The sequence below is a fragment of the Trichomonas vaginalis genome, chromosome V, assembly GCF_026262505.1.
Source record: "Trichomonas vaginalis G3 chromosome V, whole genome shotgun sequence".
Lineage (NCBI taxonomy): Eukaryota > Parabasalia > Trichomonadida > Trichomonadidae > Trichomonas > Trichomonas vaginalis.
The window spans coordinates 28191312-28206162 of NC_067207.1; the positions used below are offsets into that span (position 1 = coordinate 28191312).

Here is a 14851-nt window from a genome sequence, read left to right on the forward strand (position 1 = left end):
ATCTAATGTTTCTCATCGTCGTTATGTTGTCATCCGATGTTAAACCTTGTGGAAAGTTAGGAGGTTTACAATATATTGCATCCCCACCAGTTTCTTCAACCGTTCCTTCAATACTTTCTATAGCAACAGTTGTAAAACTTGTATGTGTATGGTTCTTGTCTGCTTTCTTCTCTAACTCATCGTTAACATAAGTTTTATCTGCTTTAAGGTCTAAACATCCTGAAACCCATCCTGTATCGGCTTTAACTTTAAAAGTCTTCGATGTCCATTCATGGTACCAGTCAACCCTTTCTTTCATTTCTTTATCTTTTTCATCCACATATTCCTTATCCGCCTTCTTCACTAACACACTAGCCACATATTCCTTATCCGCTTTCTTTTCAAGGCTAACGTTTAAGTCTGTTATTTCAGATATAGAATGTGTATGAGTCTTTTTAGAATATTCGTTTTCAGCTCTCGTCACTTCACTTGACATTTTATTGTCAACATATGTTTTGTCTGCTAGTTCAGGATGAGTATGTTCTTTTGTTGCATAAGCATTGTTAGCTCTTTCTTCTTCTTTTGCTATTGCATCGTCTACATATTCTTTGTCAGCTTTGTTGTCAACATCTGCTTTCAAAAGAAGTTCATTTATAGGTTTCTCGTTTAAAGTTCCTTTTGTTGGATTTATACAGACAGTATGGTTCTTATTGTCTTGAAACAGAAACTCATCTGTCATTGGGTTTAATGTCAGTTTTAAGTTCCCTTCTTTCAATGACTCAGATATCTTAGAATAGTTTGAAAAGTTTGTTGTGTTCTTATTTAGAGCTTGCATAATGAGTTGTCGGTTGTGTTGTATTTCTCTTATGGAAGCAATATCTTTCGACATTTTTATTCTAGATAAAATATGCTTTCAATAGAAAAAGAAAATTCAAGAGTTGCTACAACTAAACCATTAGATGAACTTTTTACTAATGTCGGTCAAAAGTTTGAGACAGAGACCGTAAAGCATGAAGGCTATCGTTTTGACTACCCATTAAGATGGTTAAGAGACCCATCTGTCACAAAAGCTATTGGCTTTCGTAGAATGAAGTTCATTTCAGAAGCCATACATGGTTTCCCATTTACGGTCGGTTTTGAAGTTCGATACTATAACAAAGAAAAACGTATGTATGAGAAATTTGAACAGGGAAAACTTTTACAAGTTAGTTTGCTTGTAAACTTAGAAACAACTCTTCAAGCTTTTCAAGAAAAAATAAACGATATCTATATCGAATATGCAAACCAGTATAACATTGACGAGGAGAGTACCATCTCGATATTATTTATGACAGGAAAAATGCAACTGTTAAAATCAATAGAATAGAAGACCTTGGAGAAAACGTTTATATTTCTACAAAATATAACAACTTGGCATGGTATAGATTTATGAGGATGTTAAATCAGCCTGCAGCATATCCAGTACACCCAGACTTTTATGAAGTCGAAAACCCTAATGGAACATATGAAAATGTTTTCGACCCAGCTGCTATTATTGTTCATGCTGCTTCATTTTCTGGCGCCCAAAACTCTTTCTTATGCTTGGCAAATGACTTTTACGAAAAACCTACAAAGTTATACGAACCACCAAGTGGAAGTATTTCAGACTTTCAAGTATGGTTTACTACAGATGGAAGAAAAAGAATAATTCCATTATACCATGCGTTTTACTTAGAACTTAGTTTCATATACAACTACTATCGAACGGTAAAAATATAATTTTTTAATACGGTTGAGGTGTTGGATTTGGTTGCCAACTAGACTGTGGTGCAGGTTCAGGCTGTTGTATAACAGGAGCTTGTTCTTCTGGTTCAGGGTCTTTAGGTATAATACCAACAAACTGACCTACTCTTTTACCAATATTTTTGACTCCGTTCCAAATTCCTCTTCCTATGGTTTTTATTCCATTCCATATACCTCTTCCAACATTTCGAAAGAAGTTTCCAATACTACTGAAGAAACCCATTTTACTATATGTAAAAATCTAATGTCCGCCTAGTCTCTTACGTTTCCTGTTGAGTTCCATAGCATTCTTTAACTGCAGCTCATACATTCTGTTTCTCCTCTGGTAGAAAACATATTCTGGGTCAACTCCTGTGTTCGCGTCATCTGCATAAAGTTGTTTATATCCCACTTCAGGGTTTGTATAAAACTCTTTCCATCTCATATTTGCATACCATGGTGGCAAACCTAACGCAGCGTCATTTGACATGGCAGTTTGCATTTGTACATCTGTTGGCACTTGACCATAGTTTGCCATTGCAGTTTGTATTCTAACTTCATTTGGAATATTCTCTGGGTTTGGTTGTCCAGGTTGCTGTGCATTCGCTAAGTTCTGTGCGTCCATTTAATATTAGATAAAAATATCTCTTACGAGTACATATACTGAACATTTGCAGGCATTGGTTCATCTTCATATTCTCTATATCTTTCTGCCACGTCAAATAAATAAATGACACAATGGAAAAAACCTAAAACAAGTAGTCCTATTTCAAACCACATTTACTTACTAATAAAATTTCTTTGTTATGACACTTTCTCCGGTTTATAGGACCTCTCTCATATTCTATCTTGTCATATCTAAACTCATAGTCATGTATGTCCTCTAACAATTTCATGACACTTTCCAAACCACTTTTATCGGATGTAAAGTAAAAGCATGGATGGTTATGTAAAACGTCTAAAGTTTCTAAAGAGTCTCTCAAAGTCCAGTCTACTTGGTATTGAAAATCCCATGTGTTATAGAACGGCGGGTCCACTATAAAGAAAACATTTTCCTTGTCTTTATATTTTTCATACAACTCTGTCCAATGACATCTCACAAACTCTATACCCTCAATATATTTTTCTATGTCCTCTTTGAAAACATTTGTATAGTTAAGATATAAAACTTTTGACATAAGTGTTTCAATGTCATGAACTCTTATAGAACCACTATATAATAGTCTAGCAGATATACTATCCCAGTCTATATATTCTGCTTTTTTCAAAACCTCTCTCACAATATTTTTCTTATCTAATGGTATACGTTCCATCTTACCTATAGGTATCTTTTCTTTTAACTCTTTCAATATATTGTTTGTGTCTGGAATATGTTTGAGACGGTCCATATAGTTGTCGAAGTCATTGCATATAATCTTTGAGTCTGGGAATATTGTATGGCACAAATGGGATATATAGAAACTTCCACCGAACAAATCTACAAATGTTAGACCATTCGGTAGTTTCTTAAGTTCTCTCAATATAATATCTTTACATTTACTCTTATTTCCAAAGAACGGTAACGGTGGTTTTGTAAAATTCATTTATATATAATAATAAAAATGTTTTTTTCCTGAAAAGTGACAGAAAAGTGACAAAACATGAAAACATATATAATTTGTGAAAAGCGACACATTATATAATGTTTTCGACCCAGAAGACTAACAATTTTCCGAATAAAAACTTCATTTATACTAAACTTTTTATGGGCTAGAGGGCGCAACGCGCCTGGAAGGCCATCCCAAGAAAAAAAAAACTTCATTATACTAAACATCTTCAGGGCTAGAGGGCACGAAGTGCCTGGAGGCCCCACTACCTTTTTTTTTTTTTCTTTTTTTTTCATCAGTACTTATTCTACTAAAGATGAGGAATGACTGCAAATTATTCTATCAGCAGAGGCAGAACTGGGAAGAGACCTCCACTGATAGAGTTTCAAGAGCTCCATAGCTTCATTTCGTAGGGTTTGGAGCTATAGATCTCTTGAAAAGGCATAAAGGAATAGTGTTGACAATCAAAAAATAAAAATGTCGTATTTTTGCTCAACTTTGTTACTCTCCCAAATCAAGCTTGTGGAATTTTAATTTCTATCTTAGGAGGGAGTTTAGCGTATTCCATTCTAATAATTTTCTGAATTCGTCGCAAGGATAAATTAAAAATGTATCCTAATTTTCCAATATTACTATCCATTGTGAAATTAACAACTGGTGGTTCTTCAAATTCAATAAATGTCGTTTCACCGTGAGTTATATTAACTTTGAAACAAATATCAAAGTTTGAAAGTAAAAATCTGCATGGAATTATCATAGGAGCGGATGTGTAAATCATTCCCATCATTCTCATGCTCTGAGAATGATCTGATCTCGCGCCAAGCGCATTGACATTAAGATCGCACTTAATTTCAATAATTGCATTTCCTCTATATCTAAAAATCGCGCTAATTTTTTGTTGTTTCAATGTCAGTGACGAAATTCTTGTCAATGCAACAAATGGAGGACTTGTTCCCAAATCCATTGAAACCAACCTGACTTTTGAACGAAGCATTGGGTTTGCATCGATAGGAACTTTGGAAATAGCTTCACCTATCTTCTCTTGAACAAAAGGCTTCAATGCCTCCCAATCAAACTGTAGAGACATTGAGCAAAAACAAGTTGCGCAAAAATCTGACACCCTTTTGTAAACCATATTTTTGACATTTTATTTTTTTATTGCGTACACTAGTATTTAAGCCTTTTCAGGAGTTCCATAGATCTCTTTCGTAGGATTGCAAGCTGTAAAGATCCTCTTTTCCGACTTCCAGTTACAACTATCTACAATTCCTTCTACTGATTCAAGAGCAATCAGTAGAAAGAATTGCAGATAGTTGCATCTGTTAGAATTCTTTGGAGTATCTTATAGGAGTTGGGCTGCTTAGATTTTGTGCTACTTGGGATATTATTTATAGGTTATTGCTTTCAGGAACAATAATACTCCTCACTGTACCTTTGATGGCTATAGATGTAAATTTGGTAATGTTCATTATGAAATCTCTCATTCGATTAGAGAAATTGTAATAAACATTGCCTTAAAGTTCTCTTACTACTTTTTCTTGGTTCAAGAAAGAGCTAAGATTCTGTAATTATACGAAACGTGCAGAGTTTTTCCTTGTCTACTCATTTGATTAGAGGTTATGGAAGATCTCTGTCCTAGTGCAATGTAGTTGTGGTGTCTGATCCGCACAAAGCGAAAGAACATGTCTGTAATTTGTTTGTACTGAAGTTATCTGAAAATATCTCGATTGGGGAAAAAATCAAGAGATTTATAGCATAATCTAAGTACAACTATGTTCTTATACAATACTATAACAAAGTAATTAACGAAAATTCATAACATTTCGATTTCATGATAGAATTTCGAAAACATTCTCAAATTACATAAAAACAATGGCAATTACATATGGAAATCAGAATAAATTGTTTAGGTTTTACGAAATGAATAATCAGGGTTTGAAGAATGAAATTAATAATCTAAATTATCAAGATCTTCTTTCTTAAGGAATTTTTCAGCTCCCATGAAATCATGATATTCTTCAGGTGATGGGATTTGAAGTCCTGTATCAGGGTACTTTCCTCTTTGAATTTCCATGTTGAGGAGGAAATACAGTTTAAAAAGCGTATCTCCGATCTTCTTCAATTTGCCGGTTCTGAAATGACTATAATCTGCTCCAACAATGTCAAACATACCCATCCAACCTTCAACAATCTTCACATCGCACAAATCTGTTACATATGTAAATGTAACTCCATTATTCTCTATTACTGTCATATGTTTGGTAACAACTAATGCAATTGCTTGATTAAAATCGTTGATCATTTTCATTTCCTCTTCATTATGGTGATTTATAACATAATTTAACTGTCTGTAGGTAACAAAAAGAGTTTTCATGATGCAATACCTATAACCTGTTGATGCAACAAGGTATTTATCAAACATTTCCTTGGCAATTTGGCTAGGATTTCTTGCTTGTTCTCGAAAATGGTTTGCAACCTCTTCGGGGAGGAAAATGCGAAATAGTGATAAGTTCTTTGGTAAATTTGGTGATGCTACCTGTTCTGTATATGGTCTTCCTTGCATTATTCGAAGTGATGTTAAAATGAATGAATAATTCAAATTTCAATTTCAGAGGAATAGTTTATAAATGATTGTAAAAATTGAAATTACATTGAAAAAATCGATGATAAAGAAGTTCAAATGCTTAATTTGTCTATGAGCGATGTGTGCATTAGTTAATTTCAATGTATTCTCAAAAAATAAAAACGTCAAACAATAGAATGCGAAAATTGTTAAAAATGATATTGAGACATACACCATTCATAATGGTAATAATCATTCATATAAAATCTTCTCTCAGTTTTTTCTGTGAAAAATGAGATTCGTCAAAACATCAAAACTTCGGAATATTGCTGCGTGCACCGCAATTAACAAATGTGTGATCGGCGCATGTTTGTCATGCAATCCCGTCGTTTTTGTGTGAAAATTGAGATTATTTTTACGAATCGATATTTTTTCGTTATCGAATGATATTTATTAATATATCCACTATCTAACATACGAATTCATTATCATTTCGGATTTATAAAGAAAAAATCAAAACTTGAAATATCTAAGTTCGAATAGATGAAATATATATGTATATGCTGATTTCAAGTACAATGGAATGCAAACATTTATTCAACTTCGATGAAAATGTCAAGAAAAAAATTGTAATTCCTCATTAACATTCGAATTAGTAAATTTGATTCAAATCCAAATAATACTCTTGTAATCAAAGCACATTAGCAAGAGTTGAATATCTTCAAAAAAAAAATTCGAAAATGACAGAATGTTTACATATCGTTGAAGTATTTCCCTAAAAATGACTTTCAAAAGCAATCTTAATTGTTATATCATTATGAACAAGTCATGTACGAATTATTCAAGACATACTGACAACGAAAAATCAGAAAACGAAAGTTTTAATGAAGAACAAATTAACTCTGATCTTCAATCTCAAGAACCAATAGGGTGTATGACTGATAATCCTGCATGTTCTGCCATATTTTCATTGCGTGAAACAAAAGGTCCATTAGATCCGCCAGAAGTTTACCTAGAAAAATTCAAAAATCGAAAAGATCATAAACTGTATAAGTATTTTCTTTGGATGACACAAAGTATATACGCAGATTCAATCGAGTATGAGTTCTTAGATTTATGCGAATATTTAATTTTACCAATAATTTCAAACATCTTCGAATTTGACAAGAAATACGATGCATTGGAATTCATCAGATCATTATCTGATGTGGAACGTGATGATACGGCTTTATATTGCTTACCTCGGGGAAAAATTTCCGAGGTTAACAGAGTTTTTCTTGGATCGAGAAGAATTTTTTTCAATGTGTTTGTTGAACAATACTTGAAAAGATCTCAGATTTTTCCATATCTAATCGAAACAGATGATTTTGGTATGGAATTATCTGGTGCAAAATTTGAGATAAAAACATCAGGAGCTCAATTCGGAGGTAAAATCACTGACACAATAAACAACAAAGTATATTATGTTAAAGTTCATCAAAACTATCCTCTAAAAAACATGAAAGATGGACTTTTTGTTACAGAATATCAACAAGAATTGGATGAGGGCAATCAATCTAACTTTTTAAATCATATGTATGACAGAACGCAAGCCAGAACTGTCGATCTTAAAGAACCATTTATGTACAAAGTTCTTGAGTCTCTCAAGTTAGGTGCGAAAGTTGATTTTATTATCAATCCATTTATCAACTTTGGATTCTACATAGTTTCAGAAAGCTTGAGTAACGATAAGCAAACTTTTATTGATATTAAGTCTTTTAGAGAAAGTGAAAAAACATTTTGCATTCAATATTATATTAATGACTTTAGGATTGATATAGTAAATTCAAGAACGTCTTTTGGAGAACTTAAACAACATTTCAAGAGAAAAACTATTGTTGATCTAACAGTCATTGATATAATCTTTAAGATATTCTCATTAAGAGATGCACATTGTTGTAATCTTGGATTCATTGATAAACACGATTCTCCTACAGTAGGAAATGAATACTATCAAGCAAAAAAATGGCTGGAACGTGGTCAAGATTTCAGAATAATTGATTTCCTTCCATCCAAAAAAAGAAAATGTGGTTATATTATTCCACAAATAGTTGATAACTACTTAATTGGTGATTCGGAAATATATGATAAAGACCTTCCATTAATGAGGAATATAGTTAGTAGATTAAGTGCTGAAGAAAAGGAATTAATGCAATTTAGTAATAGATCATTGGTAATCAAACCTCGGAATGACAACATTAAGAGAGAAAAGTTCTTCATGGGATTTAGTGCTTTGAACCAAATTCAAAAGTTAGTTGATGAATCTCTATCTTCAGAAGAAATAACAAAGCATGATTCTAACAAGAATACTGAAGACATTGAAAGATTCAGATTGTTCTTAGAAAAGAAAGCGAGAGATATCAAATCATTGATGATGCAGAAGAGGAATGATTTTCAATTCTTGAGGAACAGAACGAATGCATCACTTCTTGGATTCAAGTCTCGATGTGGAATTAAGAGGGAACATGATGAAAAGCCAGATTTTAATTACATCGAAGATGCATTCGAAGACTTAGACTATTATGTCAACGGAGTTTATCAGAACTACAAGAATCTTAAGAAGTTCATCACAGATGGATACTTCGAGTTCTTCGATGAAGATGGGAACTTCAAACCATACTAAATTATGCATGGTATACTATAATATAATAAAATTAATGTTTCTTTTTCTTAAAGTGATTTAACAGACAATTTATAATGGCAGACTTGACAGAAATTAAAACAATGGATTTTGAGAGTATGTCAGAAAGTGGGAAGTATATCCTTAGTGAGAGGGGCTCAGACACTAAAGGCAAATGGCAATGCTTGCTCATATTAAGTATAGAAGAACTTATATGTGGGAATATCATATCGTAGTTTATTGTCGATGTATATCTTAAATTCATAATGAGATTTGAACTCTAGAGCTTCATCTTCTTCATAATAATAGTCATCATCAACATCTTAATCACCAAGAATTAACATTAAAAAACAGAATTGAAGAATATGTCATATGGGCGTAATTACATCAAAAAATTAATTTAATAATAAAATAAATTTTATACTTTTTATAATTCTTCAGTAAGTAAAGACGCCTTTGGTTTGAACTTTGGAGCGTCATCTTCTTCATAATAATAATAGTCATCATCATCAACATATTCATCACCAGGAACATCTCCATCCTCAAATTCATCTTCGTTATCAATTACACCACGAATTCCTTTGAACAAAACTCTTGTTGTCGTGTTGTAATCAGTTCCTATTCCACTCAAAATTCCGTATTTTGCTGTATATTCTTCAAGTAATTGTTTCAAAACTGGTTTGTCTTCCAACGACAAATAAAAGATGTTATCCATTATGAACTTCTTCTCGACTTCATCATCCCTATCAACACCTTCCAAATTTATCTCATTATGACCTTTTTCTTTGAAGAATCTGAGAATTGAGTGAATGGTGCCGGAAATGACAACATGAACTGATTTGTCGTAGTTCTTGGCCGGGAAGAACTGGCAATGTGGTTGGTAGAGGATTTGAGGGAATCCAAGTGAACAACTGTTATTCAAATAATCAATATAAGCAACTCTTGCGTTAATATTGTGGGATTTGGCATAGGAGTTGTAGTTATTGACCATAGGAATACTTTCATTCATGTTATATGATGAAATGTAGAAAATTAAAGTATCTTTTTCGTCATTTTTGAGGAATTCTTCGTAATTAGTGCCAACTAACTTGTATTCCTCGGTTTCATTCACTGGTTCGCTCGTGTAGATCTTTTTTACCTCGTTTTTCTCTACTTTTGTGACGTATTCCTCGATTTTTTCTTCAGATAAATCTAATAATGGTTCTGAAACCCATAAACCAGTGAAATTAAGGACTGTTAAGTATGGTTTCGGTGCTTGGATGTTTGAAAGAAGTCCGATGATGAAGGAATAGGCGTCTTCATCGAGATAACCGTACAAATTGGAAATATGACGTCTTGCAACAGGAAGGAATGGAACAATAGGGTGGGCATCGCCATCATGGATAACAGTGACGATGTTGCGCTCACTGAGAATCATTGTATTGCGATCAATTTCGTAATTTAACAAATTTTGGGCGGCGCGGTTTAAATCGTTATCTGTTCCGTTGAATTCTGCAAATGTCTCTTCTGATTTGCGGTAGAGAATGTAGTTTTGTGGGTTGCAGCCAACTTTTTCGAAAAATGAAGCTGGAGCTTGGCAATAACCGAGAGGACCCTTAGAAAATGAATGTTTGATGTACAGGGAGTGAGCTGATTCCATATGCTCTTCTGTAGAAATGATTGTGTATGGAAATGCATCGAAATTCGCATTAAATTCTTCAACTGTTGAAATTTTGATTGGTTGGCGTAAAAGTGATGCTGTAAGAACGTGCTTTAAGATTTCTAAATCAATGGAGGCACGTGTTGCAAAAACAGCTGAGTGATTGAAGAAAAATGAATAACATGGTTCAGACATTGTGTATTTTCTATATGCTTTAGGTGCATTTAGTTCTGTAACAACAACGAATGTTGCATTGGCCCCTATTTCAACGGAATGAGAGAAAACTTCGCAATATTGCCAAAAATGATCAGAATCTTCACTAAGAATAAGGGCTACAACTGTGTCATGTGTGTTTGTAAGGTTTCTAAACTCCTTGTTATCAACAAATTTCACTCGGTTAACGCAGAGAGACAAACATAAGAAGGAGAAAATCATTTTTGACATGTCAAAGTTGTCAAATTTCATTTCTTAGTATGAAATATATGTTTTATAGATAAATATCTCTATTTTGTTGTAATTTAAGTAAATATTATCATTTCAATTGATTTTTGCTCAAAATGCGAGATTGAAGATTCAATTTTTCAAAATAAATGCATCATTTTTAAAGAATTTTATCAACTATTGTTTCAATTACATATATAAGGTTTCTCAAGATCTAATTCAGTTATCAATTCGTTTCAAATCAATCTTGAGTAGTGTAATTTGGTTAAACATTGCGCCTATGATAGCTGATATAAATAATGAAAAAGAAGAATCGTTGAAATAGTTCGATTTCAATATGGTATAGTATGATGCGAAATGAGATACCTGAGTGAGCATACAGATTAGATTGGAAAAAATACTTTTTCTATTTTTCGATTGAAATAAAATTTTATCCTCAAAAAATTGAATGAGCGTGATCGTAAAATTATTCAATGAATACTCCGAAATTCATATGATCTATCATGAGTCTTCCGGTTTTTCGGATTGAGAAGTCAATTTTCACTGATCTAGTCAATGAAAGCATTAATGGTGGAGCAATTAGCATTGCGAGAGAAAATGTTCAGTTTTTACAAAGTGTCATGCTGATAAAGGAGGTGCAATTTATACCAGCCTAGTTACAAATTTAAATATAACTAGAGTTTGTGGATATGAATGCAGTAATAAATTATATTCTTTCTATGGTTATTTTGCTTTTTTCAATTCTACAAACTATTTAGATGCTCACTTCATTTCAGCATGCTGTAACACCGGCTATGCTGGGAATTGTAATTTCGCTTCTGGAAATTTAATACATTCAAACTCAAACTATTCTAAAAACAATGGACATCAAGAGCATTCATTTATAACTTCATACACAACGTCCTCATGCACTACTTTCATAACTATTTGTGACAATTTTGGTGTTGCTATTGGAAATAATAACTATATGAGTAATAATATAGTACTCTCAAATTTTGTTTATAAAAATGTCACCCTTAATTCCCAAACTTTTACCTATTTGGGTCATATTGTATCACATTTAACAATGTATTGCAGTGTTGAATGGTTTTATGTAGACATACCGATTACAGACTTGCCGGTATTTAATTGTGCAGACAATATGATGATTATTCGAAATTGTTTTGTAAATGCCCCAATTGATAAGCTGTTTGACATTCGAGGCAAAATTGATTCTGATTTATCTGTCAAGATAACATCTAATGTTCCAGAAATTTTGTTCTCTGTTCAAAAGTCAGAAGATTGTGGAAAAGTTTTTCAAGAATCACTTATCAATTATCATCAATTAATGTGCTTTCTAAGCATAAACCAACTTCTACTAGTTCTTAATAACATTATTATATCTTAACACTAAATTTTGATTAAGATATAAGCCTCATAATGATAAAACTTCTGTCTAATTAAATAACAAACCATTAGAATGGATTTCTCTAACGAAAACTGATAAACTCATATAGATAATATTTCAAATTTCGATATAAAAATAGTACAGAGTTCTCAAGTTAAATAATGAAAAGCACCAAATAGAATTGCTACATTCTTTATTTCAGAAGTAAAGAATAGTTTGATAGATCGTTCAAAATTTGAATGTGATGAGCAACTCAATATTATAAATTTATCTGTACTTTGTGGATAATATTTAGATTATCGCAATATCTAAGATTGACAAGGCAGTATTCACTAATTTTGTCAATGAAAATGCTAATGGAGCAGCAATTTGCATTACCAATCTAAATATAAATGTAATTTTTTCAAATTCGATTTTTACAAAATGTCGTGGTAACCAAGGTGGTGCTATTTATGTTAGTGTCATTACAAATTTAAACATCACTAAGGTCTGTGGATATGAATGTAGTAATAAAATAAAATCACCTTATGGTTTTTTTGGATATTTAAGCACTACAAATCTTTTAGATGTTAATTTCATTTCTGCGTGCTACAATAACGGTTATGCTGGAAATTGTTACTTTTCTTCTGTAAATGAAATGGTTTTTAATTCAAACTTCTCGAATAATAAAGGAGAACAAGAATTAGCGTTTATAATATCAGAAACTAAAACATCAAATACAAAATATATCATGGCTACAGACAATGTTGGTCCTATTATTGGTCTGAATAACTTCAAAAGTAAACAAATTGCACTTTCCTATTTTGTATATAAAAATGTTAGTCTTACATCAAAAACTGTAGCAGATTATGGTCACATTACATCTCATTATACAACTTCATGCAGTATCAATTGGTTTTATATAGATGAAACATCGACGTATTTGTCTGTGTTTAATTGATAGATTCATCGATGAATGTTCGAAATAGTTTTGTCAATTGTCCAAGCAACAAACTTATTGATAATAGAGGGAATATTAATTATGATTCATCTGTCAAGATAACATCTAATGTTCCAGAAATTTTGTTCTCTGTTCAAAAGTCAGAAGATTGTGGGAAAGTTTTTCAAGAATCACCTATCAAAAATCATGGATTTTCATGTTTTCTAAGAATAAGCCAACTTATACTAGTTATTAATAACATTGTTTTCTTTTAATACTAAAATGTTATAAATTTAGAGTAAAACTTTGTTATATAAGCCTAACTAATATGATATCGATTTTTAATATATTTATCTAATTGTCCCTCCAGATATTTGCTCTATAACTCATTTGAGTATAAATCACCTTAACATTGTTATAGTAGCTTAACGAATAAAACATTGAATTATTCACATGTTCAAATATTGGCTGATATGGTATTTTAGGTTTTAATCATCATATTAACCAATCTTGTATATTATCTAAAGTCAATGTCTGGATATGTGTTTTAGCACATAAACATATATATGTTTTGAAAAATGTTTAATGAATAAGTTAATATTTTACATTTATATTATAACATTACATATTTTTGCCGTAATAATTTTCTACCTTCTTTACTATACGTTTTGGTATATCAGTCATAGTAACAATCGAAGTAGAAATATCTCCGATATCTTTGATTGTAATTAACTCTTGAGAAACGAGATATACGAGGAAATTGAAGTCAAAGAACTTCCTCCAGGTTGGAGAGTACTCATTGTCATCGAGATATCTGATCAAATCTGTTTTCGTTGGTTTCGAGTTTGGAGATGGGAAATCGTGAGATGGGATCTTGGAATTGACCTTTCTGACTCTCACGGCGCAAAGGCAGAAGTTTACATTACAAAATCTCTTTTTTGCTCCAGAAACTCTAACATCTTTCTTGAATCTGATGAGTCCTATCTCCTTCTGATCACTGTAGCTCTTTGGTTCTTCTATCAAACCTAAGTTTTCTAGTTTTGTAACAGCATCTGAAACTTGGTAAGCGTTTACTTCGATATTATTAGTTCCATTAGGCATGAAAACAAGAGTTGTGAAGTATTCTCCAAATTTAACTTGAAAATGAGCGGCCAATTTGAGTAAATATCCAGGAAGTGGCAATTTTGGACCGTAATTGTGAGCAACAGCCATACCAACGCATTGCATACCAAAGGACTGTGCAATCTGGCATGGTCGAAGCATCTCGAACTCTGGAACAATTGTGAAATGATCGGGACTGTTAAATTGTGGAGGTTCCATTCCACAATGAACAGTTACCTTTCCTGTAATCTTGTCGACACGTCCAAATAAGAACATCATTCGATGATTTTTGAAATGTTCATTTAAAGAAACAATTTGGAATCTTTTAATTGCTTCGACACCAACACGAATAGCGTATGTACTGGATTCTGTTTGATTGATCACTTGTGGAATTAAACTATCAGCTAACTCGAAAAATTGAACATTCACTGCTTTAGGACCGAATTCACTGGTAAATTCTTTAATATGTTCTGGTATAATCGTATCTTGTTTGATAAAGTCACTGATTGCGAACGCTTTACCAAGAGAGTTGCCATATTCTACGTCAGGTAATTTTTCTGTTAATAATTTCGCATATGTCATATCGAAATTGTGCAAATTAGACTCTCCAACTGTTAACTTATTGTCAAGACGGCCTTCGTATCCATTTTGACCAAGAATTTTATAAAGTACGACATAATTAGGTTCTGTTTTAATACTTTCGGCAAATCTGTTTATAACACTCTGAATTGGTTCATTTGGGTCGACTTCCAGCTTTATTTTGCCTCTAGCCCACTGTATACCAATCTTCATTTTGAAATTCTGAATGAAGGAAAA

The 14851-nt window shown here is 32.3% G+C and overlaps 8 protein-coding genes across 8 annotated transcripts, besides 2 other annotated features; 2 read left to right on the top strand and 6 right to left on the bottom strand.

Annotated features, from left to right (window-relative positions):
• Nucleotides 1-433: part of a mobile genetic element that runs on past the window's edge.
• A 453-nt stretch (nucleotides 434-886) lies between these two features.
• On the top strand, nucleotides 887-1272 carry TVAGG3_0417380 (uncharacterized protein; the record flags this gene model as incomplete). The annotated part of the gene is made up of 1 exon (XM_001301876.2): nucleotides 887-1272. A coding segment is annotated over one exon (386 nt), but the record flags the coding sequence as incomplete, so codon positions are not given.
• Nucleotides 1273-1741: 469 nt separating this feature from the next.
• TVAGG3_0417390 (serine threonine-protein phosphatase family) lies at nucleotides 1742-1984 on the bottom strand (the record flags this gene model as incomplete). Its single annotated transcript, XM_001301875.1, has 1 exon — nucleotides 1742-1984. One exon carries the CDS (start codon nucleotides 1982-1984, stop codon nucleotides 1742-1744), a length of 243 nt encoding a protein of 80 aa, XP_001301876.1.
• Nucleotides 1985-2002: 18 nt separating this feature from the next.
• On the bottom strand, nucleotides 2003-2365 carry TVAGG3_0417400 (uncharacterized protein; the record flags this gene model as incomplete). Its single annotated transcript, XM_001301874.1, has 1 exon — nucleotides 2003-2365. The coding sequence occupies one exon, from the start codon at nucleotides 2363-2365 to the stop codon at nucleotides 2003-2005; it is 363 nt and encodes a 120-aa protein (XP_001301875.1).
• Nucleotides 2366-3840: 1475 nt separating this feature from the next.
• TVAGG3_0417410 (testis-expressed sequence 2-like protein (DUF2404) family) lies at nucleotides 3841-4413 on the bottom strand (the record flags this gene model as incomplete). Its single annotated transcript, XM_001301873.1, has 1 exon — nucleotides 3841-4413. One exon carries the CDS (start codon nucleotides 4411-4413, stop codon nucleotides 3841-3843), a length of 573 nt encoding a protein of 190 aa, XP_001301874.1.
• A 549-nt stretch (nucleotides 4414-4962) lies between these two features.
• Nucleotides 4963-5041: a mobile genetic element.
• Nucleotides 5042-5274: 233 nt separating this feature from the next.
• TVAGG3_0417430 (uncharacterized protein) lies at nucleotides 5275-5889 on the bottom strand (the record flags this gene model as incomplete). Its single annotated transcript, XM_001301872.1, has 1 exon — nucleotides 5275-5889. One exon carries the CDS (start codon nucleotides 5887-5889, stop codon nucleotides 5275-5277), a length of 615 nt encoding a protein of 204 aa, XP_001301873.1.
• Nucleotides 5890-6706: 817 nt separating this feature from the next.
• On the top strand, nucleotides 6707-8551 carry TVAGG3_0417440 (protein CBG06246 family; the record flags this gene model as incomplete). The annotated part of the gene is made up of 1 exon (XM_001301871.1): nucleotides 6707-8551. One exon carries the CDS (start codon nucleotides 6707-6709, stop codon nucleotides 8549-8551), a length of 1845 nt encoding a protein of 614 aa, XP_001301872.1.
• A 424-nt stretch (nucleotides 8552-8975) lies between these two features.
• On the bottom strand, nucleotides 8976-10622 carry TVAGG3_0417450 (protein disulfide isomerase family; the record flags this gene model as incomplete). The annotated part of the gene is made up of 1 exon (XM_001301870.1): nucleotides 8976-10622. One exon carries the CDS (start codon nucleotides 10620-10622, stop codon nucleotides 8976-8978), a length of 1647 nt encoding a protein of 548 aa, XP_001301871.1.
• A 2794-nt stretch (nucleotides 10623-13416) lies between these two features.
• TVAGG3_0417460 (modification-dependent protein catabolic process) lies at nucleotides 13417-14851 on the bottom strand (the record flags this gene model as incomplete). Its single annotated transcript, XM_001301869.1, has 1 exon — nucleotides 13556-14827. One exon carries the CDS (start codon nucleotides 14825-14827, stop codon nucleotides 13556-13558), a length of 1272 nt encoding a protein of 423 aa, XP_001301870.1.